Genomic DNA, 26,191 nt, shown 5'->3' with positions numbered 1-26,191 from the left:
TAGTAGGGCCAAGTTTTGGATGTCAAAATTTTTAGTAAAATGCTACTGTAGCATATTCATTGTTATTTGATAATTAGTACCTAATTGTAATCTAATTAGGCTTAAAAGATTCGTATCGTGGATTTTATCTATACTGTATAATTAGTTTTATTTTTTATTTATATTTAATATTTTATACATGCATCAAAGATTTGATGTGACAAAAAAAAATTTGAAAAATTTAGCATTTTAGGTGAGTACATGTACTCCCGACTCCCGTCTGCTCCGCTGCCGGTGAGTGGCGACCGACGACTTGACTCAGCTGCTGCAAGCGTCAAGTCTATTCAAACCACAGCGCCCGCCGTACTCGGACCACAGCGTCAAGGTCGGCTCCATGCATTGCCTCCATTATCGTCCTCAGACTGTTTCCAAGGGAGTACTCAAACCGTGACGTATCCGTATTTTAAGTAGTGCACAGTACTTTTGTTGTGTGTGTGGGGAAATCAATCTTCAACGGAGTACCAAACACAACAACCATTTTGCGTCTAACAAAACATGGTACGTAAACTTACGTCCTCTCTCGTTCCCTTTGCGTCTCCTCCACGTAGGCGGGTCCCACCACCACGAGCTCGGGGACGACTGGAGCCGGGGCCGAGCTTGCCCGCGCCAGGGCCGAGCGCGTCGGGACGGAGCGCGCCGGGGCCGAGCTCGCCGGGGAGGGAGGATCCCGCCGGCGAGGTCCGCCTGCGATGGAGCATTGCGTCCGTTGTTGGAGACGTGAAGTTTTGGATACGGGACCTTTTCCCGTGCGTAACCTATAACAACGAATGCGTCCAGTATTTAGGTACGGACAGTTGGAGACCGTCTCAGCTGCAGGCACAATGCCCACCCGTGATGGAACTACTCGTACAGGGAACATGGGGGCAGACTAGTCCATGGTTTGGTTGGTGGGGACTGGGCATAGATTCCACAAAGAATGCTGTTATGGTATATCAATCGAGACCAAGTTCGAGACCGTGGCGGACTGTGGGGGTGGCGGAGAAAACCAACGGCTAAGCTGTGGCGAGATTTTACGCTGACACCGTCTGTGGCTGCCGCAGTTTTTTACTCAACCAAACAACAGCCTTCTGAGGTGTGGCGCGCCGTAAGTGAAGTATGACGAACCATGGCGGGGAACCAAACACTCTCTAAAACAGTAAAATTTACGACGGGACTTTCGACGTGGCAAGAGGAATGGCAAAAGGAAAATGTTCTTTTCCCTAAAATTTGGTTTCTAGTCTCATCCGGATCAAAATATGGTTAACTCATCGTGGTTGAATCAAGAGGCTGCTTTAGACGCATAGCGTTGTTATGGCAGATGATTTAGGGCCTGTTTGGGATGTGGGATTATTTTCTGTTCCTACATTTTTTCTATAAAATTGAACTGATTCCTGTAAAATTCCTGTAAAATTCCTGCGTTCAGGCCCTTACACAGGGCTACTCCCGCGGTATGAAAATACTTGACCTTACAACTTTTAAATTTTTTCCTAAAGTACTTAACACTCTCGTTTTCCAATACATATTTCTCCTTTACCAATGCACTTTTTTCATAACACATCTCTATCTCTTTATCTCTCCTTATTCTCGATGTACTCACCCTTTTTACTCTTTCTTAATTTTGGGGCCCGGGCCTATAACCTCAACTATTTAGGACAGAGAGAGTCTACTTAGAGCAAGTATAATGAGGCCAGCTCAGTCGGCGAAATGACCTAACACATCAGCACAATCTGACGTGGGAGAGAAAGAAAGCAAGAGAGAGAGGCGAGCGGGCGACTAGCTTAACGCCGGCAAAAAGCGGGTGAAATGGCCTGTTCCCCAGCTCCTCCGGCTCCCATTGGTTCCCACGTCGTTTGTAAACACGCCGAGCATCAAAGGATGGATGGGACCCGCCACCACCGGTCCCCAGCTCGAGTGACCTGGCGCTCCTTGCAGCCGGCAGCGGGCGTACTTACTAAACTTGCTCTTACACTAAAGATTAGTCTTTGACACGGTACGGTAGATAGGCACAGATACGCGGGACAGACGCATCAAACACGTCTATCGGTACAAGTGACCGTATTTTTGGCTACTTATTCATTTCGGTGTCATGTGACGCATCTATCGGTAGCAAAGTGTATGTGGTCAATTCAGCAATCTAATGTTTCAGTCCAGTGCATATGTTAGTGTATTTTGTAAAATAAACGTCTTGTTCAGCATGTAAATATGTATCATCATCGGGATGAGCGTTCGTCCTTCAGTCAATCGGCCTGTTCGCTGGTGGGTTTCTGGACTGATTTGGATTGGTTGGTGTTGGTTTGTTGTGAGAGAAAAATACTATTGACTGACTGGTTTGGACTGATTAAAACCAACAAGCGAACAAGCTGAATGGCCGAAATTGGATATAATAAATCCCAGACAAACATGCATTATTATGCCGAGGAAAGTTAGCATATAAATGAGATGAATACAATTATGATATTATAATTAACATATATCAAACAAGAAACATAACCGGGGCTTGTTTGATATATGTTAATTAGAATATTTTCTTAGAATCATATGTGTTTGTATTGCTTTTTTTATACAAATAAGATTTTCTTTAGATAATCATCAAATATAAAATAAAGGTCCCAACAGTTAGCAGGAAGCCGGACATGCACCTTCATGAACAAACGAGTACTAGTGCTCCTGTACTCCGTACGTCCTACTCCGGCTCTCTTTCCTGTCACCTGTGTCCTGGGTACAACGCACGTGATCGGTGTCCTACTGCACAACGGGGTCTGCAGTGTCGACACTCGACGGGTTCTGGGAGCACGAGCCGCTTGCGTCGTCTCGTGAGAGCAGGTACAACAGCTCTGGGAGAGGGCACACGAGCCAAGCTAGCTTGTCGCAGCCGTTGTCGTCGTCGACCAGCGGTACACGCCCTCCCATAGAGTAACAACCAAGCATTCAATATGCATAGTATATTATCTTGCTCTCTGCTCCAATCAAATTATGCCCTTGTTTAGTTGGCAAAATTTAGAATTTGGAGCGACGGTAGCACCTTCATTTTTATTTGGTAAATAGTGTCCAAACATTGACTAATTAGGCTTAAAATGTTCGTCTCGCAATTTCTCACCAAACTGTGTAATTAGTTTTTCTTTTCGTTTACATTTAATGCTCCATGCATGGCCGCAAACATTCGATGTGACAGGTACTGTAGCAACTTTTTAGACTTTGGGGTCCAACTAAACAAGGCGTATATAGATTGAGGAGACTGTCAGATTAAAGAATAAACAATTGCTTAGAAATTTAATTAGAGACGAGAAACCTACTGTTATTGCATGGGTTAGCTGTTTGGTGCTTGTTTTATACCTCCTCCGTCTGCTATAAGGCGTATCATTGTCAAAGACCAAGTAACATATTTAATTCTCTTAATACTAATGACAGTGTACAGAGGAGCAGTCTGTATTAGAAAACGTAAAAAGTGTAGTTGAGTGGAAGGAGGTGTTGACAATATTAACTATTGGCCATGATCTTGGGATGAGACGACGTTCTCTTTATTTATGGTTTGCAGAAGGCATATGCAAAATAAGAAACAAAAAACGATATAGCTGTATATGGCGTTGACATGTCCTAAGCTAAGGCCAAAGCATGCTTATTTTTAAGCCGGATATAACTAAAGTTGGCTTAAGGGCTAAAGGCCGAATTTGATGGGTCTCCCATGATATATCGATATCGTCGAACTGTCAAAGTGCCGCACTCATATCACATAGTAGATGTGTACCATTTCTAGTTGTGCAGACTCATCCTTCGTTGTTGTTTCAGTCGGAGAGATCATGGAGGGTCCGCCTATGGCTATGGTGTGCTACTCGATGGGGGCAATCAACTCCCTTGTCGAGAGGATCACCCCACTAGTGGAGAACCATCCCATGACCGAGCACTTGCTGCAAGATCTCCAGAGCCTTAGAGCTGAGTTCATGGACAAATTTGCCGGAGGACGGGCCACGGCTGAGCAAGTCAAGGTGTGGATGAAGCAGGTCCGGGAGATGGTCTACGACATAGAAGACTGGATTGATCTGAAGAAGGATTTCAGCGAATCGGACATGAAGCAAATTGAAGAATTCAAGGGCGAGATCCAGGAAGCTCGAAGCCGCTGCGAAAGGCACGAGCTTCTGAAGCAAGCCCCTACTTCTGATGCAGAACCTGTTTATGCTGGGCCTAGAGAAGTACCCGGCCGTAGATTGTTCTGGGAGGAGAAGCCTGTCCTCGTTGGTCTGAATCATTCAAAACCAGAGATTTTAAATCATCTGGAGAACGATCAGAAGGAGCTGAAGGTGGTTTCCGTACACGGAAGGGGAGCCCATGGCAAGACTGTTCTTGCTAAGGAGATATATGGAGACATCTGTATTAAAGGGCAGTTCGAGTGCATAGCTTTTGTTTCTGTCAGTCGGAACTCATCGACGAGGACCACACTAATCGAAATACTCCGCCAAGTGAAGTCGGAGGTGGATGCTTGGCAATCCTGGAGCAGCAACGACGAACTGCTCAATGAAATCATCACTGAACTTTGGGGATTCTTACGCACCAAGAGGTATTTTTTCGAGTTAAAATATTTTTACCTCTGTTAGTTTCGTCTAGCATGCTGAATTAATATAGCTTGTACAATAGCATCACAAAATTCGAATATATGCAACTTTTGTTATACAATTCTAACTCTTATTAAAATACAGCTAATCTGACGCAAAAAGAGTCAATCTATATGTTCTTTAATTTCAGATGAGTGTTTATGGTTGCTGTTTGGTTTTGTTCTCTAGTTTTGGAAAATGTTGGACATAGATATCCTTGATGTATTTCTACCTTATAGTCTTATACACATGTATAACTTTTGTTTTTGACCCATTCTTCTTAAATCTCTTTGGAATGCATTATATATGTGGGTCCGGTTTTGTTTTGATGGATGGACAATGCAGTACTAGACTTCCTACCTCTCTTTCACCTCTTGCCCCTTGGGCTTGTTTATGGCAATAATGATATAACTAAATGTTTTCCCAGCAAAAAAAAAATGTAACTGATGTTTTTCCTTGCTAATCTGGCTTTTCCCTTTGATGAGATGAGAATAGGTTGGGAAACCTTGCATGGAATTTATTTCAGATAGATAGCAAATCAAAACTAATAACTTGCTGAAACCTAATCTGTTTTGTAGACAAATTGTTAGCTGGTATTATTTAAGTTCATAAAAAAAATATGCTGTACTGTATGGGCATTTTTAAGTAGCTCTTAATCTTGGTGCCTAGTTAATTAAGTTTTACCTTCAAATGCCAGGTATTTCATCTGCATCGATGACATCCGGAGTACACAAGATTCAGATGTTATTATTTGTGCTTTGCCTGATAATGATCTTGGAAGTCGGATATTGACAACAACGCGCATGGAGGATATTGCCATATCATGCTCTAGACGTCCCGATGATGTTGTTTATGAGATGATCCCTCTTGACGAGACTGATTCCAAAAGCTTATTTTGCAATAGTGTATATGTTCAAGAAGAAGAATGGCCAGATCATTTCAAAGAATCTTCGAAGAAAATGTTTGAAGTGTGTGGTGGCCTGCCATTGGCCATAATTGTTACAGCGGGTTTTTTAGGGAGGACATCAGCCGAACTGTCGTTGCAGTCAGAAAAGCTTAACAAAACAATTTTATCAGAATCCGATCAATTTTATTCCGAGTCACAAGCAATGAGAAAGATACTGGACATCAGTTTTGCTGATCTACCTCTGCCTCTGAAGTCTTGCTTCTTGTATTTGACTGCTTTTTCAGGAAATTATGACATCATCAAGAAGGATCGTCTGGTAAGAAGATGGGTAGCTGAAGGACTTATCCCTGAAAGGCATGGGAAAAGTTCATGGGAAACAGGGGAGAGATTCTTTGATGAGCTTATCAGTAGGAGGCTGATCCAACCGGCCTTTGATGGCAATGATGATCAGCCAATTGGTTGCACTGTTCATGGTGTTGTATTTGATTTCTTGGAGTCTTTGTCATCCGAAGAAAACTTTATTACACCAGGTGAAGAGTTGAAGTCTGGACTATTTCCTTGTGAAACGGTTCGGCGAGTCAGTCTCGACTGTGGTGATGAAGACGAAGGTGACACCTTGATCTCAAACACATATTGTCTTTTCGAGCAGAAGAGTTTGGTGTCCTCAAGCTGTGCTGAAGAAGAAGAAGACGACGACGATGCAATCTTTTTGCAATTATCTAGGGTGCGGTCCCTTGCATTTTCTGGTGATGCTGGAAGGAGGATCCCTGATCTTTCTGCCTTCAAACATTTGCGGTTGCTGGATCTTGAGGGTACCAAGGGCTTGAAGAACAAACGATTGGAAGGCATTGGACATTTGTCTCTGCTGAGGTACTTAGGACTTGGCGGGACTGATGTCACCAAGCTGCCCCAACAAATCATGGAACTTGAGCAATTGGCTACCCTGGATTTAAGGCGAACAAGAGTGAGAAGATTACCAGTACTGTGTAGAGACACAAAGCTGGTATCTCTGCTCGCCGATGAATTGGCAATAACGCCGAGAGAAATGAGGAGAATGCAAAATTTGGAGGAACTATCAAAAGTTCTTACGGGTCCTGATGGGGCATTTGCTTCGGAACTAGCAGGGCATGTTAATAAGTTGGGACCTTTGAGGATGCTTGGGATAAGATTTAGTCGTATGCAGCGTCATAGCGCAGCTGATCGACAGGGAGTGATGCGTCTCCTTGAGGAGCTGAGGAAATCAAACCTGCAGTCCCTTTTACTTGATAATTACCCTCATCCTCTGCTTGACTTACTGGTTGATTCATCAGCCCACAACCTGCAAAAATTTGAGCTGAGAATACGCGGCTGCCTCCCGCAAGTTCCACAGGAGATAGCATCTCTCATAGCCGTCACGCACCTGCATATCAATGTTGAAGCAGTAGAAGCACAAGGTGTCCGTGCCCTGGGGAGCTTGCCTAACTTGGTCGTCCTGAGGCTAGATTTGAATAGCAGTCCAAGCATGACCGTGAGTAGCAATGATGGTTTTCAGTGCCTCAAGTCATTATGGTGTAACAGTCAGTATGGTGGTGGGAAGGGCATGCAGTTTGAAGCTGGAGCCATGCCACAGCTCCGAAGGCTTCGGCTAGAACTCGATGCCCAGGGAACAAGGTCCAAACATGATGATTTCGATATCGGTATCCAGCATCTACCTTCTCTCGTGCAGCTCCATGCAACCATTGACTGGACGAATACTGCTTTAACGGCTTCAGAGGTTGAGGCCGCTGAGAACCAGATCAGAGAACAAGTATCTCGGAGCCCCAACAATCCGGTACTGGAATTGAACAGAAGACGGCAGCGATATATTGCCAAGCCATTGGAGGAGTTGGTGATCACTGTCAACAGCCTTCAGGAGTGGGGCAAACAGATCGACCCCAGAAAGCTGGTGGTGGTTCATTTCTCCGCGGGGTGGTGCCCACCATCCCGCAAGATCACTCCTGTCTTTGCTGATCTAGCCAAGAAGTTCCAAAATGTTGTTTTCTTGAAGGTCGATGTCGATGTTGATGAAATGAGTACTGTTGCTAAGGAATTCAGGGTTAAGGGCGTGCCAACCTTCCTGTTCATGAAGGGGGGCAAAGTTAAGGATAGGGTTGTTGGCGCAGACAAGGAAGAGCTGGAGGAGGTGCTTCAGGAGCAGGTTGACCTGATGTGATGTTCTAGCCGTCTTCTGCTACTGGGTTCTAGAAACCAGTGGTATATACTAAAGTACTCCCTCTGTCCATATTTATTTCTTGCTATGACTTGTGTGCAAGTTTGGCTGGATTTGTAGAAAATATTAGCAACATTTATATTTTTAAATAAATTTATTATAAAAATAGACTTGATGATCTACTAATTATGTGTCATAAGTATTAATATATTTTTTTGTATATATTTAGTTAAGGTTGAGTATGTTTGACTTCTCGGGAATTGTGAACGATGGTTAAGAGTGAGTACTTCCTGCCTTAGTAAGCATCACAAGGCTACTACAACAGGAAGCAAAAACATGAAAATATATTCAGCCTACAACTAACGGACAGCAAAAATATAAAAATATATTCGACGATCTATCAAAAATACTAATTATGTGCTATAAATATTAATATTTTTTTATATATTTAGTCAATGCTCAAATTGTTTGATCGAGAAGCGAGAACAATACTTATTTTTGGGATGGAGGGAGTAGATCAAATTAATAAATTGGCAAAATTTGGTGTCGCCATTGTAATGCTAAATCCAGGCATTCAGGGCAGCTTGAGAGGTCATGGTTCTTTGATGTATTGGCAGCGGACGCTACATATATTTTTAACTAACCAAAAAGAAATCTGAAGAAATAGGAGGACGTGGAATGATGGGCGAATGGGCGATGAACGCAAACGGTATCGGTATGTGTAGGGCTCACGTATCGACAGTAAAACCAAATGTACACAAATTGCACTGGAACACGGGACCACGTGCAGCTCAACCAAAAGGTACCAAAGCCGATCTGTCAAGCACTAGTGCAAAAGGTGGAACATGCAGCCATTAAAATTTATCAAACTACAACGAAAACATCAGAAAAGGTCTGGTGAAACCACATTCAACTCCGAGTTTTGCTTTAAGGTTCACTCCCAACATATGAACACGTGGCATATCTGTGCTTGCAACATAATATTTCCTATTCATTCACGGCTCAATATACAGGTCCATGCACTTGCATCGCAAAGGAGAAAATACAGGTCGATCGGCTCATTTCTTTTCGGTCGTGTGGCTCCAAAAACTGTCGATTTGTGTACAGGGCAGCTGATATGCATGCACCGTTGGGGAAAAGTATTTATCTGCCTTTTCGTTTACAGGTCTCACTGGTCCCGGTCACGATCACGATAGATTGGCTGTGGCGTCCACTTGAAGTGCAAGTTCAGTTTTCCCGATTTGACACCTTGCAAGACAAAGGCATCTTGAAATTCACCTTCAAGTATAACTCTTGTGAGCGTCAAGATGCACCTCCCTATGTAATCCTGCAACGTAATAAATAGGTAACATTAGCACACGAATACAGAGCCAAACACTAGGTTTGAGTTCCAGGGTGCGATTATATTCCACCCAATACAAATCTAAGTAACTCGGCAACTTTACATTCATGGATACAACGAGCACATCGAAGCAGCAAATGCAATGAGAAAAATCAGGAGCAATAACTATCGGTCACAAAGCAGTGAATGAAAAAGTAAAAACAAGAGGGCTATCTACACATTACTGAAACTGCATAAGCAGCAATAAACATATCAAGTAGCCTGTCCCACAGTTTTTCTCTGACTTGTTAAACCAGAATATTTATTTGGCGGAGATAACAAAAACCAAACACCCTTATAAAGAATAACACAGGGACAAATTGGCAGAAATCTCATGAAGCCATGGAGAATCAAGGTAGGGAGTTTTAGATTTCAAATGAACAAACAATATGCAAGAGACAGAATGTACGTTTCCAAATGTATCATGGTCCCATACTTCCACCATGAGAATCAAGGTAGGGAGTTTTAGATTTCAAATGAACAAACAATATGCAAGAGACAGAATGCACCTTTCCAAATGTATCATGGTCCCATACTTCCACCATGAGCAAATCATGCAGTGCATCTTCTACCATGAAATCAAATGTTTGGTTCCATATTGGATTTAGCGTGTCTGTCACAACCTGCAATAATACTGAATTATGAGAGCCTTGAAAAAGTATATGGCCGTACAGAACTCTGAGATTGGGAAAGATAATAACCCTTGTCTTCTTTTTGGTTTCTCCCTTCTTTAAGTACAGGACCACAAATGGGTCAGCCTTGCCACCAATGTCCATAGGTGGCAAGTCCTCTGCAGATATGACCGTTACCGAAAGGACTCCTCTCATAATAACATTTTTCCTCTGATTAACATCATATCCATTAGACTCGGTTTTGAGAACCTTCTCCAATGAAGTTAGTTGAATCTGATTAGCAAAAGGGTTAGGAACCCCTTCATGCTTAGCGTAAGGGTAGTAGAGGAGCTCCAGGTGAACCTGAGGAACAAGGAAACATGCAAAATCATTAACTTCCCTGCAAGAAAAAATTGAGGACCACTGTTACATAAATGTATATGATCCAAGTTTTATTTTAAGTTCAATAAGAATACAGGAAAAAGAAAGAACACATATTATTTGAAGTTCACAGAGCAAAGAAGTACTTTCCTTCTATAACAATGGCTAGAAGCCCTGTTGTAATTGCTTATTTTCTTCCTTTCCTCTTTTGTGTCGAACTTTTTTTGTAAGCTGGTTCTCCTTTTTATTAATAAATGCACAGTAGGGGGAAACCCCTCCTGTTTCCATTAAAAAACTGAAATGTCACTCGGGGTGTCATGTGGGTCAGTATATACAGCTTGAAAGGCAGGCGTTGCATGTGTAGGCGCTGGCCACAGGCACCACGGATGTTAAGAGATAAGTTTTGCAATTGATACATGCTAGGGATACATGTCATTAGCTACAAAGTTATACTCTATTTATCCTCAATCCAACACAGATATATCAAAAAGTGGTGGTGCTGCTAGGTGAACACACATGGTCATATGGAGCTCCACGCTACTTGCCATTATCTACTAAGGTAGATTTGGACCTCAGGCAGTACTCTTAACATGTTTAGCGACGCAAATAAATTTTAGTAGTTTAGGGACCTAGATGACATCAAGAGACAAGTTTTATTGACCGCCAGATTACTCTTTAGATGGAGCATCTTTTGTTTCCAAAAAAAAAAGATGGAGTGTCTTTTGAGTTGCATGCTAACCTTTTTTTTTGGTAGCTGCTCTTGTTTTTTTTAGCGCTCTGACCTCTCTCCCGCCTCGTTTTCTTGCCTGTTTAGTTTCCCCTTCTTGTGTTCTTTGTACAACTGTACAATTGTTTTGCTTTTCTTTTAATAAATCCTAACAGTGGGGGCCTCCCCTGCTGTATTTTTTTTTAAAAAAAGTTAATAATTTCAAACCTATCATAGTTTAGCATATATGCTTTATCACTTCGTTATCATGAGCATGGGACAAATGTGAACCATGGTAGTTTGCACCAAAACGCTGCTCCACATGTCCATTTGCATTTAGTCATGCTTCCAGTCAACTCCTATGTATAGAGGTCACTATGTTGTTACACACTGTTGCATATCGTTTGCTCAACCTTCTTCCAAAAAGTAGGTTGGTGGGGAAAGACCACCCCCATGGTTTTCTATAGGCAGCGAAGACCCCAGCCATACCAGCCTAGAAAACACCCGAACACACCGGCCACCACCTCCTGCTGGTTCCACCGACACACTGTCTGGAGGTTCGCCGCCGCCTACTGGTTCACCAGGCAGCCCGTCATCTTTCTGCTCCTCTGCCGCGCCACACTGGTCTATTGTGATAATATCAGTGTCGTATACATGTCCAGCAATCCAGTTCAACATCAGCGTACCAAGCATATTGAGATTGATCTCCATTTCGTTCGGGAGAGTGTAGCTGTTGGTGATGTCTGCGTCCTGCAGGCTCCATCCTCCTCGCAGTATGCTGACATTTTCACCAAAGTCTTGCCGTCTTGTGTGTTCACTGAGTTCAGATCCACTCTCAACATCCGAGGTTCGTTGTTTCGACTGCAGGGGCGTGTCGAACGACCTATACTGGGCCTTGCGGCCTAGGTCTAGTCAGCCAGTCTTTTCAGGCTTTGTGTCTTGGACTCCAAGTCCACGCACTTATTGTAGATTGAGTTGTATTTGGTATGGGATATCAGAGGACGGTTCTGTTTCTACAAGCCGTCCCTATCCCTACCTATATATGCATGTTCTATGTACCTCTATAATCTACTAATTCTCGCCGCATACCTTCGCTTTCAGTTTGACTAGATTAGTGTGCTATCATCGTTTCAACTAAAATATTTCTCTAGTTCTGAAAACAAAAGCTTATTAAAGGTGAAGTAGGAGCAGTATTGTGTTGTAAATCTTACGGTAAATCATGATTGTGCCTAGCATATCCATTCATTCACAACTATAACTAGCAAATGTAATGGAATTAAAATGCCATAGAGCCAATTCAACGGTTTAACCACATATTAGATAACCTGTAATCCTGTATCTAAACCTGGAAAAGACATGCGAAGTGCATCAACTGACCTGACCACGAGGTTTCTTGTCTCGTTGAATTTCCAGGTCCTTCACAAGATCTAACCATAAATCCTTCACTTTTCCTGGCTGTAGATCAGCTAAGTCTACTCGAGCACAGCCAATGATCTCTGATGCTTGGAGTCCTTCATCATCATAAATTTTTACAGTCAAGTGCTGCGTAGATATGTCCTCAACCACAAATTCATAGTGCTCATTCCAGATGGGGTCCAAATCATTGTTCTGCAGAAGAACAAAGTTAGGATGACATTCATCTACCTTAAACAAGAGAAAGCACTTACAATTGTTTTGCTTTTCTTTGTTTTCTCACGCAATGGACATATGTATAGCACTGCAAAAGGGTCTGACTTTCCCACAAGGTCCTTGTTCTTTAGGTCCCTAGCTTCCACCAGTTTTACTTCTAATACCCCAGTAGGTTTCAACTCCAAGTCACTGAAAGAACAGGCATACTCAACAATCCAATGACAAACATACATACTTCCAGATTATGTGTGCAGTGAGTTACCTATAGTCTCCAGGTACAATGGGAACAATTATGCGATTCGGCCATGTCAGTGTATCCTCGATTGTATCACGTATCGTCCCCTGAATTGTTCAATAAATGTAATGTAACAGGTGCAGAAGTACATACTAAAATAAAGTGGATGATGTATTAAAAAACCTCAATTGCATCAGAAATTCCTGGAATAGCAGTCATTTCGCCACCAATAACCTTGAGGGTAAATTCCACCTTGCTCTGCAGTTAAACTAATTAAATCATGCAATCTACTAGAGTCATTTCGAGGAGCATTAGATCTGAAAGAAAATTGTGATACCTTCTCCCTTAAAGAACAACAAACAGCTCCAAAACAGGGGAATTCAGCCACCAGAGGTTTGAATACAAGCCGAAGTACTCCTGTGAATCCAATATTTTTCACCTAACATGGATAAAAAAAAAACATATACTTGGTACTCTATACAATTACACCATGATCTAAAAAATTTATATCCTACTACACAACATCAAGCATAGTTCAACTGCTCAAAAATTTGTGCAACATTTTCCCTTCCATGATCCATGTGTAAGCAATAGGGACTGTGTAGAAATAGTAGATTGATTGATTAGATCACAGAGTACATGTATGTTTCATATGTGGAACAATTATTGCACTGAATATGTTTCCAGTTCTTCAAATTTGCTAGGATTGAGTATTAACCGTTTCATGCTTTTTTGACACAAAAATGTTGGTCTGTGGCAAAAAAAATAGAAACCAGTAAAGATGTAGCCATTATGTGGGGCCCCATATTTTAAACGTCACAAGAAGAAGATAGAGGCAGACACATCAGCACGCTTACACGGTTCAGGCGCTAGAAGGAAAGGCGCTCCGATGACTGAAGCTTGCCAAATGCTTTGATTAGGAGAAATGTGAGATTGTTTCCTTATCAATTCATGTGTTTAATACTTTCAGTATTTGGTTTATAAGCCCTGCTTAAAAGGGGATCATCAGTGAAGGAATGAGGCAAGCAAAAACTCGCTCCCTCTCCCTCTCCCTCTCCCTCTCCCTTCCCCTCTCTGTTACCGTCCCTGTCAGCTCCGGGAAGGCGAGGCAAGGTCCTCGCCGTCCCATTGAGAACCACATCCACCACCACCCACCTATAGCCAAGCACCAGGCACAACAGTTAGGCAACAGTGTTTCGCTGACCTGCTGGCTCGCCGGGGTTTGCAACATCCTCCTTGCTGCCCATCGTGTGAAAGGTGAAACAATTAATCACCTTTAGTGGCATGTGTTTTCTCTCGGCAGTTTTGGTTTGGCTGCTACAAAGGGTGGGGCTCCAGAACCTCTCCCCTCAACTGGGAGAGTCTTCCTTCGATGGCTGGTGATCTAGAATCAAACAAGGGGTGGTCAGACAGGTTCAGCAAGGTCAAAATTCCATTATAATTCTTGGAAGTTGGATCATTTGGAATCTATCGTAACCGCTGTGTTTTTTATGGGACCTCACATCTTGAGAGCATCACATTATTGGCGGTTGAAGAGATGAGATTATGGGGTTTGGCTGTTGGACGGCTGTCACTCAGGTGTCACGTGAAATGGAGCTGCTGAACTGAGGCTGCAGCTATGCCTCTAGTAGTTTTTAGTCAAAAGCACATGAGGTCATCTACAAACTGTACCAACTAAGGGCCATGCTGTCCATACTACTTGTGCTACCACTATGCTACCTGCTACTGTCCTAAAGACAAAAAAAAAACCCTACACCTGCAGGGGGGTAAGACAATCCCGGGTATTGCATTAAGAAGACATTCGCATGTAGATCAAGAAAACCCCAAACCTCTATCCTATCCATACACAGCGGTATCATAGCCCATGTGAGAATGACCACAACTGTGGCCAGGCCTTAGACCTGTGCTTTGGTGTGAGACAGACAAGAGGATTTTTTTAACCCCAGCCTAAAACTCAAACCATCTAATCAACTCAGCTAGAGGCCCTTTCACAGCAGTGTACTAAAGACAGGCAGCAATGAAAGAAAAGAAAGGAGCAGTCCCTGTTCCAATCCAATGACAAAAGGGAGATGAGAGAGCAGAAGATTATCTAACATTGGCAGGGGCTAAGGGCATTGCTTATCTAAGGCCTGGTCGTGGTAGTGTTTTGTGGTAGGCCCTTCAGCTGACATTAAGGTGTTTTTCTCCTGGTCGTGGTAGTGTTTTGTGGTGTATCATGGGCAGTTTAGTTGTTTGAGAGCGAAGGGGTGTTTGGTGTGTGACACGCAGATCTCCTGCATGTTCTAGAAAAAAAATAATAATAAGCACAGTGTTTCAGCTGCTTCTTCTTTGGGTTTAGACATTCAGAAATAGAAATACTACAAGTGTATTGTTAGGAAATAGTACAACTACAAATTAGTTAAATCATAACGAGACTATAAGGCCTGCTTGTTTCAGCTTGTAGATTGTGAAAAGTAGCATGCTGATTATAACAATATACAAGCAAGGCGGAGAAGATTGTTGGATAGTAAACCAGATTACAGGGATTCATATACCTTTCTCTGCTTTAATTCAGCGTATAACTACAGCATATTACCTGTACAGGAAGAGAAATTCCAAGTGTTGTTCGGATGTCAAGTACTATATTGGGATTGCCATCCCATTGCAACTCGAGTTCCATGGTGATGGCAGAATCATCACTCTCCAAGATTGAAACACCTGAAAATATCATGTCATCAGTAATAAAAAAAGGAAAATGAGGATTCTCTCCTGCTGCCTAAAATTATCATACAGACTTCGGAGAGACATCCAGACTGATCAACAGAACCAATAATCTAGCACAACTAGTCCATCAGTGGGATATTGGGATTACAAAAAATAAGATTTAAGTATAAAACTTTGAAATACTTCTTTCCTCAAACGTGCAGGTGAGTTGCATGTCATTAAAGAAGGAATAGAAGTCAGAATATTAAACACACACACACACAACACCACACGCCCACAAGATGTCAGTTCATTCACGCCACAAAAAAAAAATTAAAAAAAACAAAAAAAAACAACCTAAGCCTAGTGCCAAGCTAGCAAGCAGTACTCAGCTACCAAACTCCTGACACAGTTCGTACCACAGTGTTCACCCTCGGGGCTGCACCATAGAAAACACAACCATAGAGATGCTTCTCTGCATTGCTTGCTGGCTTGTTTGATTACACAACACAAGCATGACGAGAAACCCAAACAAACAGGGGAGACATACAGCATGTACATATGCAAGAAACCCCCTAAACTAGTAGGTAAACACAACAAGATATACACCAAACACCGTCAATGAAGCTGTTCGCAAAGGTTCATGCAAAAATATGCCTAGATCTATTTAATATTGATAAAGAAAACCTGATCATGAAACAATAGTTGGCCTAACTAATTGATGCCACCATCTGTAAAGTGATTGACCTGGCGTGTGTGTGTGTGTGTGTGGGCGCGCGCGCGCTTGATGGTGTGTGTGGGTGGGGGTGGGGGGTGAGGGGGGAGGATGGGAGGGGTTGTTTTTTTTACCTTCCCTTGTATCTTATTTCTCTCTTAATCAAATGACACGTGCTCTCGTACGTTGATCGATAAAATAAATAAATGTGATTAGCAAATAATATTGACCTAGGCATCCTTATATTTGTAAAGATGCAGAGTATGCCAATTATATTTACTATTGATTACGAAACCAGAAGTCAGCATATCTGATCTAGTTTAGGGTCTTATTGGTTGCTTGCATTAGCCTTAGCCTACATTAGACATTTAGACCTTATGTTGCATAATCTAAGCCAGCATACTTTATGTTTGGTTGTTCTGCACAGGCAAGTCGCATTTGATAAAATTGTGTTTGGTTGTTCACATTTTGTGCATGTAGTCAGTAGTTGAGTCTCATGTTTCTACTTTCTAGTAGAGGTATGGGGGATGAGAATGTTTCATTTCTATGTGCGCATCAGCTTGTGCAAATCTGCATTGTCTAATACGACCAAAGCTGGCATACTAGCTAATCCAGCATTAGGCCTGTGTTTGAGCACTGTGCAAACCTGCATAAGAGCGTATAGGCCACTCTTTGTTTGCTGCACAACAGATTTGGCAATAGGTCATTCTCTGCTGTCCTAGTTGCTGTAGCAGTAGGGCAATAGGCCACCACTAGTACATTAGTTGATAGCTAATACATCAGCCATGTCTTGGTAGTGGGCTGATGTAGGAATTGTACTGCTAGTACTATTAGTAGTTGGGGCTGTACTCAGCCATGCTCATGTGTACCTTATAGTTGGTACATGAGTTGTATATACTCTACCTCTATGCAATGAAAACAGGCAGTTCAGTTGTCACAAACCAAAAGAGCAGAGCTCTGGCCAACGCTGGTGCTTGTGTTGTGTGTGTGCCTGTGCTCACCCCTTCTTCTATCTCTAGCTATAGTGAGTGAGTGTGTGTGCTGGTAAGCTTACTGCTTACCTATGCAGGGCAGTGAGGAACCAACAAGTGGCATCGGAGCCGTACAAGTTCGCCTGCATCGTCGGACTGGCACCTGGCTCGAAGACGGGCGACAACAGCGGAGTTGCGGGAGGCGGCAGTGTTGCTGGGGCTGCCCAGCCACAAAGGAGGTCATCGTGCGCACGGTGTGGGAGGTCAGCGGCACTACTTGACCACAGCTGACTCGCACCAACTATGACGAGTGGGCGGTGACCATGAAGGTCAAGCTCAGAACCCGACGGCTCTGGAATGCCATCGACAAGGGCACTGACGTAGAAGAAGATGACATGTCAGCGCTGGAGGCCATCCTCGCTGCTGTGCCTACGGAGTACAAGGAGCCGTTGGGGACGAAGAAGTCTGCTAAGGAGGCGTGGGAGACCATTACAATGATGCGCGTCGGCTCTGATCGCGCAAAGAAGGCGACGACCCAGCTACTGAAGCAGGAGTACGCCAACCTCAAGTTCAAGGATAGTGAGCCAGTGGAGGACTTCTCCCTCCGCCTGCAGTCGCTCATCAGCAAGCTGGGGAGCCACGTTGTCACCATCGACGAAGAAGAGACGGTCTCCAAGTACCTCCACTCTATGCTAGAGAAGTACATCCAGATCACTCTTTCCATAGAGACTATGCCGGACCTATCCACCCTCACCATTGAGGATGTGATAGGCCGTCTACGGACGGTGGACGAGCGCATGGAGCAGGCCACAGCAACGACGGACAGCGGCAAGCTGCTGCTAACAGAGGAGGAGTGGGCTGCTCGGATGAAGGAGAAGAAGTCCGGGGAAGCCTCCTCCAGCCGCAGTGGCGATGGCAAGCGCCGCAGCAAGGCTTCTTCGGAGAAGAAGAAGAAGGTCGACCCCAACGCCTGTCGGCGCTTCGGGAAGACAGGCCATTGGGCAAAGGAGTGCCCAAAGCGCAAGCATGAGAAGAAGGCTGAGGCTCAATTGGCGCAGGCTAATGATGATGATGAGGCCACTCCTGATAGCGATGTTCTGTGCACTGCACGATGTTGAGGCCAAGGAGAAGGGAGAGGTGATGGCGGGGAGGAGCACGGGAAGGCTCTGAAGGCTGTCAACATCGATGAACCGCACGCCCAAGTCCACCTCAGATGTGTGGACGGCGAGCAGGAGCAGTGGTGGTACCTGGACTCCGACGCCGGCAACCACATGACGGGCTCTAAGGCAGCCTTCTCCGAGCTCGACGGCAACATGACTGGCACGGTGAAGTTCGGTGACGGCTCAAGGGTGGCAATCTGAGGGTGCGGCACCATCATCTTCAGGTGCCAGAACGGCGAGCACCGCGCGCTGACGGATGTATATTACATCCCATAGTTGCGTTCAAGCATCATCAGCATTGGCCAGCTGGATGAGCGCGGCAACGAGGTGCTGATCAAGGACAGCGTCCTCAGAATCAGGGACCGGGAGCAGCGGCTTCTTGCCAAGGTGAAGAGGTCCCGGAACCGGTTGACCTGCTAGACTTGAAGGTGGAGAAGCCCATATGCTTGGTTGCGCAGCGCACAGAGGAGCCGTGGCTGTGGCACGCCTGCTATGGCCATCTCAGCTTCGACGCTCTCGGCAAGTTGGAAAAGATGGTTTGGGGGCTGCCTCACATCGAGCACGCGAGCGAGCTGTGTGACAGCTGCCTGGCCGAGAAGCAAAGAAGGCTACCGTTCCCAAAGACGGCGAAGTACCGCGCGACAGAGGCCCTCGAGCTGGTCCAAGGTGACCTCTACAAGCCGATCACGCCGGTGACGCACGGCGGGCGCAAGTACTTCATCTTGCTGGTGGATGACTGTAGCCGGTTCATGTGGCTGCAGCTTCTGACCAGCAAGACCGAGGCAGCGAAAGCGGTCAAGAAGTTCAAGGTGCGCGCGGAGGCGGAGAGCGGCAAGAAGATGCGCGTGCTGTGGACTGGTCGCGGTGGCAAATTCACCTCTGTAGAGTTTGCAGCGTACTGCGCGGATCAAGGTGTGGTACGCCACCACACCGCGCCGTACACGCCGCAGCAAAATGGCATGGTGGAGAGGCACAACCAGACAGTGGTCGGCATGGCGAGGTTGATGATGAAGGCTAAGAAGATGCCGGTGGAGTTCTGGGGAGAGGCGGTGACTACGGCGGTGTTCATCCTCAACCGCGCGCCCACCAAGACCCTGAAGGGCAAGACGCCGTTCGAGGCTTGGCATGGACGCAAGGCGAATATGTCCTTCCTCAGGACATTTGGCTGCGTTGGCCATGTCAAGAACACAAAGCCCCACCTCGACAAGCTGGAAGACAGAAGCACGCCCATGGTGCTGTTGGGCTATGAGGAGGGCAGCAAGGCCTATCGGCTCTACGATCCCAAGGGACGCAGGGTGGTGGTCTCTAGGGATGTAGTGTTCGACGAGATGGTTGCTTGGGATTGCGAGGATCAAGGCGTCGGGGAAGCTGCTGGTGTCAGCAGCACATTTGCTGTTGAGCACTTGGTGATCCAAGGAGGAGGAGATGATGGCGCTGGAGAGCAGGCTGCTGCTGGAGAGCAGTCTCCACCAGCAGCTGCGCATTCACCTCCACCACAGTCCCCTGCGACGGCAGCACAGGAGACACCCCCACTGGAGTTCGCATCACCACCCACCGACATCGACGAGTTCGTGGATGCTTTCCATGACGGCGAGGAGGTTCGGTTCAGGCGGGTGGACAACTTTGTTGGCGAAGGGGGAGCTCCTGGGCTGGCTAGCCGGCTTCTGAATGACCCAGAACTACTCCTTGTCAGCGCAGAGGAGCTGTCGACGTTCACAGTGGTTGAGAGCGATCAAGGACAATGGGACATGGGAGCTGATGGATCCCCCGGTGGGCTGCAGGTCGATCGGGTTGAAGTGGGTCTACAAGGTGAAGCGTGATGAGCGCGGCGCCATTGTCAAGTACAAGGCTCGGCTCGTCCCCCGTGGCTTCGTGCAGCGTGAGGGCATCGACTTCGAGGAAGTCTTTGCTCCGGTGGTGCGAATGGAGTCCGTTCGCTTGCTGTTGGCCATTGCAGCAACGAAGGATTGGCGTGTCCACCACCTCGACGTCAAGTCTGCGTTCCTCAACGGCGAGCTTGTGAAGACAGTCTTCGTCAAGCAAGCTCCGGGCTTCGCCGTCAAGGGCGCTGAGCACAAGGTGCTCAAGTAGCGCAAGACGCTCTATGGGCTGCAGCAGGCCCCTTGGGCGTGGAACGCCAAGCTCGACGCCACCTTGGGCAAGCTTGGGTTCAGTCGCTGCGCCACAGAGCACGCGCTGTACACGCGGCGACGAGGGAAGGAGGAGCTCGTCGTCGGCGTGTATGTGGACGACTTGATCATCACTCGAGCGCGGGCGGAGGACATTGACGACTTCAAGCGCGAGATGGCTGCTCGTTTCAAAATGAGCGATCTCGGCGCGCTCTCCTACTGCCTCGGCATTGAGGTGAGGCAGGGGAAGGAGCACATCTCCCTGGGCCAGCGTGCCTATGCGGAGAAGCTACTGGAGCGCAGCGGCATGGCAGAGTGCAAGCCGTGCGGAACTCCAATGGAGGAGCGACAGAAGCTGTCCAAGCATAGCATGGCGGTGAAGGTGGACGCGACGCGCTACCGGAGCATCGTCGGTGGGCTGCGCTACCTCAAGCATACTCGGTTGGACATCGCGTTCGCGGTCGGGTATGTTAGTCGGTTCATGGAGGAACCGCATGAGGATCACTGGACAGCGATGAAAAGGTTGCTGCGCTACGTCAAGGGGACGCTCGATCAAGCGATCATCTTCCCCAAGAGTGACGACAAGGGTGGGCTACGGCTCACGGTCTTCAGTGAGGCACCCCCCAAGGCAAAGGAAGGTGAGCCGGAGCTCACTGTTTTCAACGACGCAGACATGGCGGGCGACATCGACGGGCGACGGAGCACCTCTGGTGTGCTTGTCTTCCTTGGAGCAGCCCCCATCGCCTGGCAATCGCTGAAGCAGAAGATTGTGGCGCTATCGATGTGTGAGGCGGAGTACGTCGCAGCGGCCACGGCGGCATGCTAGGCTGTCTGGTTGCGCTGGCTGCTGGGCGAGCTGACCGGCGAGGAAGCTTACCCGCCAGCTCTTATGGTGGACAATCAGCTCGCCATCGCCCTCGCCAAGAATCCTGTCCTCCACGACCGGAGCAAGCACATCGACATCAAGTTCCACTTCCTCCGGGACTACGTCGATGGAGGGTAGATCGTCATCGAGTTTGTCGAGACCGGCAGACAGCTCACTAACATTCTCACCAAGTCACTCGGGCGCCTGCGGTTCATAGAGCTGAGGAAGATGATTGGCATGGATGAGGTCAAGGTTTTGGGTTAGCAGCAGGATTAGGGGAAGAATTGTAAGACATAATCTGCTGCTGACCTCTCACTCTTTGTTTGCTGCATAGCAGATTTGGCAATAGGTCATTCTCTGTTGTCCTAGTTGCTGTAGCAGTAGGGCAATAGGCCACCACTGGTACATTAGTTGGTAGCTAATACATCAGTCATGTCTTGGTAGTGAACTGAGGTAGGAATTGTACTGCTAGTACTAAGAGTAGTTAGGGATGTACTCAGCCATGCTCATGTGTACCTTATAGTTGGTATATAAGTTGTATATACTCTACCTCTATGCAATGAAAACAGGCAGTTCAGTTGCCACAAACCAAAAGAGCAGAGCTCTGACCAACGCACAGGCAGTTCAGTTGCCACAAACCAAAAGAGCAGAGCTCTGACCAACGCCGATGCTTGTGCTGTGTATGTGCCTGTGCTCACCCCTTCTTCTACCTCTAGCCATAGTGAGTGAGTGTGTGTGCTGGTAAGCTTACTGTTTACCTATGCAGCGCAGTGAGGGACCAACACAAACTGCACTACACAAGCCTGAGGCAACCGACCAGACCCTTACTGCATACAGATTCACGGTTCAAAAAACAATTGAAAAATACAGGAAAGGACAAGGAAGATAATTTGTATCATAGTACATACAAAAAAAAAGCACCACGAGTGTTGAGGCCATACCAGTAAACTGAGGGGCAACAGTACCAAGTGTCAACTTTGAGAAATGGAGGGAGGCCAAGATAAATGACTTGTACTGCTCAAAAACAGGCTCCACAGAAGTTTTAATCAACTCTGATGCAGCCTAAAACCACCACATTTGACTCTCTTATTATTACTTCTACTACTGTTGATAACCAAATTCACTCAAGAGTAATAGTAGGAAGAGAGTTCAGCTAAAATCAGAAGTGTGGAGTACTGAAAGACCCTGTAAAAGCTAGTACCTCATTGACAAATGGCCAGATTTTTACCAACTCTTGATTCAGCCATTTAAGCTGTACATATCAAAAACAGTATCAGTACCAGCAGTATTGCACAACATAAAGGTTGGCTGCAAGAATAGGCAAAAACTCAACTTCTGCTTTTGTGTGAATGAAACCCATGATGGATAGAACTCAGGTGGGATGAGCTTCCTCAAATCCTGTACAGTCAACTTCGAGAAAGCTGCAGCTATAGCAGCCTGCAGAAACAAATCAAAGCCAGGCATGAGAAATAGATGACAGGTTCCAAAACATGAAGTGGATACTGGAAAGCAATACTCTATCGGTCCCCACATTACCGTTATATTCTAGGATTCGGAGAGATATAATTCCTACAACATTGGTACTAATTAAGTAGCAGTAATGAGGTAAGAGCCCCAGAAGGTATTAATAAACCTACGCAAATCCAGGAATAACACCACCCATTCACCCTAAATCGAATTGAACCAAACCAGCGCTCGCAACGAGAAATCGAAGAAGGAAGGGGGTGGAATTGGGTCGTGGACACGTACCAGCTCACGGCGCTGCTCGGCGCGGCTGTTCTCGAATCGCGCGAACGCCATCACGACGGCCACGCCCGCCACCAGGCCCAGGAATGCACCGAATAGGAACGCCATGGCGCAGGCGCAGGCGCCGCCCCCAAGTGTCGGCGGGGCGGTGAGGATCGCGGTGCTTCGCGAAGGGGATGGATTGCGCGCGGATGCCTGCGTTGTTTAATTTAAGATGGATTGGAGGAGCATCCTTGTCCTATTGCCTCACGAATGGAATCTGATTTCATATGTTGTCATCCTGCAACAAATCTAGATATGAGAGAGAGGAGGAAAGTAGATTGGGGAAGTGCGTCCAAGTGCTACCGTGTGGTGTGAATGGCTTCATAGTTTATTTTATTTATGTATTATTATTTTCTTTTTTCTTTTAGATGGTGATGAATGGCTTGATTAGTCAGTCCCAGGCAAGTCGGATGCGTGCATGCGGCGTCTGCAAGAGCCAGGAGCAGCCGAGCAGGCACGCGGCACGCCTTGCTCGGCGGCAGTCGGCACAGAGGAGAGGATGGCGACTCATTTTCGTGGCAGCCTGGCAGTGCAGGGCATACTGTCGGTGCCGGGTCCATGCACACAACTGCGGTTCCACAACAGGTGCGGAAGTGCGGCGTTTCTGTTTCACAAATCAAGATCCAAATAATCTCCGAGCCTCCAAAGTCCAAACGTCAATTGACATAAATTAACAATTTGAATGATGGCATTCTAATATATTAAGGCAGCCTCTCAGGCTATCCACGTCACCCCCATCGTTTACAGCCGTTGGATCTTCGATGGTGTGGCTATGGTTGTCAGGAGCAGATTCGGTCGGAAGCGGCTTCTGCCGTTCTGGCTTCGCTTCCACAGCTTTCCCTTACCTTCTCTCGGTGTTTGTGCGGCTTCTGCTCCGGACCAGACCCATCAGATATATACGCCGCCTTCCTATTCTGTCTTCTCGATCCTTCCACCGCTCCCTCTCACGTCTGCATCCGCGCCTCTTCCCTCTCCCTCATCTCTCACGGCGGCGGCTAGGGCAGGCCCCCAGCGCGGCGGCCAAGCGAGGCCGTGGCCCGACGGTCCCCTAGCACGGAGGTGCGGCGGCCAGGCGACGCCACCCACCAGCGCGGCGGCGCGGGGTGCGGCCCCCAGGCACGGCGGTGCGGCAGAGCGGGCCGAGTGCTCCCCTCGGCACAGCTGTGCGGTGGCGAGGGTGGGCCCCAAGGGCGCACCCAGCACGTAGCAGCTCTGGCGTGAGCAGACGCAGGTGAAGCTGGCCTCTCTCCTTGCTCCACCTCTCTTTCCCTCGCCGGTGCCCAGCGTCGATCTGTGCTTGTTGCCTTCTTTGCTGGGTCGATCAGGGACCTCCATGGCCGGATCCAGTCATTCCCCTAGGTCAGTGTAGAGCACCAAATGTGAAGCTTTGGGGGCCTCCATGACCGGATCAGTCCTCCCACGCCTGTGGCCGCCGTCTTGGGTGAAGAGCCGCCTATGCCCTGCGGCCAAGCTGCAGGGTGGGCACACACTGGTCAGTCAAGTGGGGCTAGGCCATGGCAATGCGCTCAAGCTGGACCCGCTTGTATGTCATCGCCGCTTCTTTTCTTCCTCTCGTCGGCGTCACATCCTCCCCTCGCATCCTGGGCTTTGCTTCACCATGGTTGCTCAAACTTTGGAGGAATTGGTACGTTTCTTTTTTGTTCTTTCATTTTTATTGGTTGCCCGGTGTCATTATCTGTTCTTTTATATGCTGACAACACTGACTTTTCTTTTTGCCTGCAGGTTTGCATCATCTAGATCTGAGGTGTCTGTCAGTATGCACACCATCGACGTTGTGCTAGATTGTTGGGGCGGCCTCTTGGCACGCACCAGTTTCCTGCCCATCCGCGTATGCCTGCTTGCCACCCGCTACCTGCTTTGAGAAAATGACTGAACCGATGCAGGTCAGCTCAGCTTATAATTGCAAAGCCTTTCACTTGATGCTCTAACACAAAGAAAATTGACTAATAGAGATATAAAGACGTCTCCTTAGCCATTGTATAGCGAGTTTATTCAGTCTGCTACTTAACTTTTGTTTTCATTGTGTTGGTTTTATTTGATTATGAACTAACTCTTCACCAAGCAATTGTAGAAAGTAGCATTATAAGCAGTTTTAGAATAAGCTTTTCCATATTGCTGTTAAAATCTTTCACATTTTTTGCCAATTGATATGTGATGCAGCACTAACATTTACTATCTTTGCCAAATATACAGAGTGATCTATCAAATATTTAGGATGGACTGAACAGACATGGGCGTAGATAAATGTTTGACTCTCTGAAGGTATCTCAGGTATGGTCTTTCCTTGCATAGGATTATCCAAGGCTCTCATATTAATTATCCTCTTGCTTTCTATCAATGGCTCAAAAGATAGCTGACCCGAACATTGATCCGGCTTCCTTGTTGTTTTGACTAATTAGTCTTTTGCATCGATCCTTTTTTATATTGGGGTTCGTTGTTGATTTTCTCTCTCCACAGTCACTGGATCCAAAGGAGGAGATGCCAGCTGTTGAAGGGCCTACTCAGGTGCCATCGTTCTTTTCTGTCCATTTGACCCTTAATGTTTGAGAGCAGTGTTGTATGAATATAATGCCATGCCACCTAATATGAAGTCATATCCACCCTAAGTTATCACGTGCGCGTGGCCACGCGCAAATTACTCACTTTAGCATCCCATATGTAGAATTTCATTTCGTTTGATTTTGATTTGGCTTTAGCGGGATCTGTTGGCGGGTAGTTATGTTTGGTTTCTACTCTAGCACTCCATGTGTTTGTCACATTGCTTAGGCAAAAAATAGACAACTATCTATTCACTTTAGCATCCTATCCGTCCAGTTTGATTTCTCTAATCATCTGTTATAGTTTCTTTGCAGAAGGTCATGATTGGGTACCGCAACAAACGAAAGTTTTTTGTTCAGTTACTGCATCTGAAGGGAGTTGCATTGTACTCTAGTCCATCAGGTATTCATGACCTTTGTCTCAACCATTTTTCTCCTTCATTCATTATCACAAACTTTTGGTATGTGTTACTATAATTTTCTCAAGCAACTGATTGGTTGCAAAGGAAAAACATTGGTGTTTGATAGCAATTGATTTTCTCTCTCTGCAGTCACTGGATCCAATCGGAGGAGATGCCATTGTTATTGGACTGCAGCTATTGAAGGGCCTACTCAGGTGCCATCGTTCTTTTCTATCCATTTGACCCTTAATGTTTGCGAGCAGTGTTTGTAACACCCTAG

General features: G+C 46.2%; 2 protein-coding genes across 3 annotated transcripts; one reads left to right on the top strand and one right to left on the bottom strand.

Annotated features, from left to right (window-relative positions):
- Window positions 1–3,717: 3,717 nt before the first annotated feature.
- On the top strand, window positions 3,718–7,883 carry LOC136552819 (disease resistance protein RGA5-like). The gene is made up of 2 exons (XM_066544392.1): window positions 3,718–4,570; window positions 5,302–7,883. The coding sequence occupies exons 1-2, from the start codon at window positions 3,756–3,758 to the stop codon at window positions 7,700–7,702; spliced, it is 3,216 nt and encodes a 1,071-aa protein (XP_066400489.1). The 5' UTR covers window positions 3,718–3,755; the 3' UTR covers window positions 7,703–7,883.
- Window positions 7,884–8,520: 637 nt separating this feature from the next.
- LOC136550482 (synaptotagmin-5-like) lies at window positions 8,521–23,300 on the bottom strand. 2 transcript variants are annotated; one of them, XM_066542063.1, is made up of 13 exons: window positions 22,914–23,298; window positions 22,499–22,601; window positions 22,366–22,418; window positions 22,106–22,226; window positions 15,218–15,339; window positions 12,980–13,081; window positions 12,826–12,900; window positions 12,670–12,749; window positions 12,446–12,596; window positions 12,156–12,386; window positions 9,782–10,054; window positions 9,590–9,703; window positions 8,521–9,026 (listed from the first exon to the last, which is right to left on the bottom strand). In XM_066542063.1, the coding sequence occupies exons 1-13, from the start codon at window positions 23,016–23,018 to the stop codon at window positions 8,868–8,870; spliced, it is 1,689 nt and encodes a 562-aa protein (XP_066398160.1). In that variant the 5' UTR covers window positions 23,019–23,298; the 3' UTR covers window positions 8,521–8,867. The 2 variants fall into 2 exon arrangements, with proteins under 2 accessions (XP_066398160.1, XP_066398161.1); XM_066542064.1 differs by having other exon boundaries at window positions 8,901–9,026; window positions 9,490–9,703; window positions 22,914–23,300.
- Between the last annotated feature and the right edge of the window lie 2,891 nt (window positions 23,301–26,191).

The sequence above is a fragment of the Miscanthus floridulus genome, chromosome 4 (assembly GCF_019320115.1).
Source record: "Miscanthus floridulus cultivar M001 chromosome 4, ASM1932011v1, whole genome shotgun sequence".
Lineage (NCBI taxonomy): Eukaryota > Viridiplantae > Streptophyta > Magnoliopsida > Poales > Poaceae > Miscanthus > Miscanthus floridulus.
The sequence above is the reverse complement of the archived record's forward strand: the minus strand, read 5'-3'. Positions and strand labels throughout refer to the sequence as shown.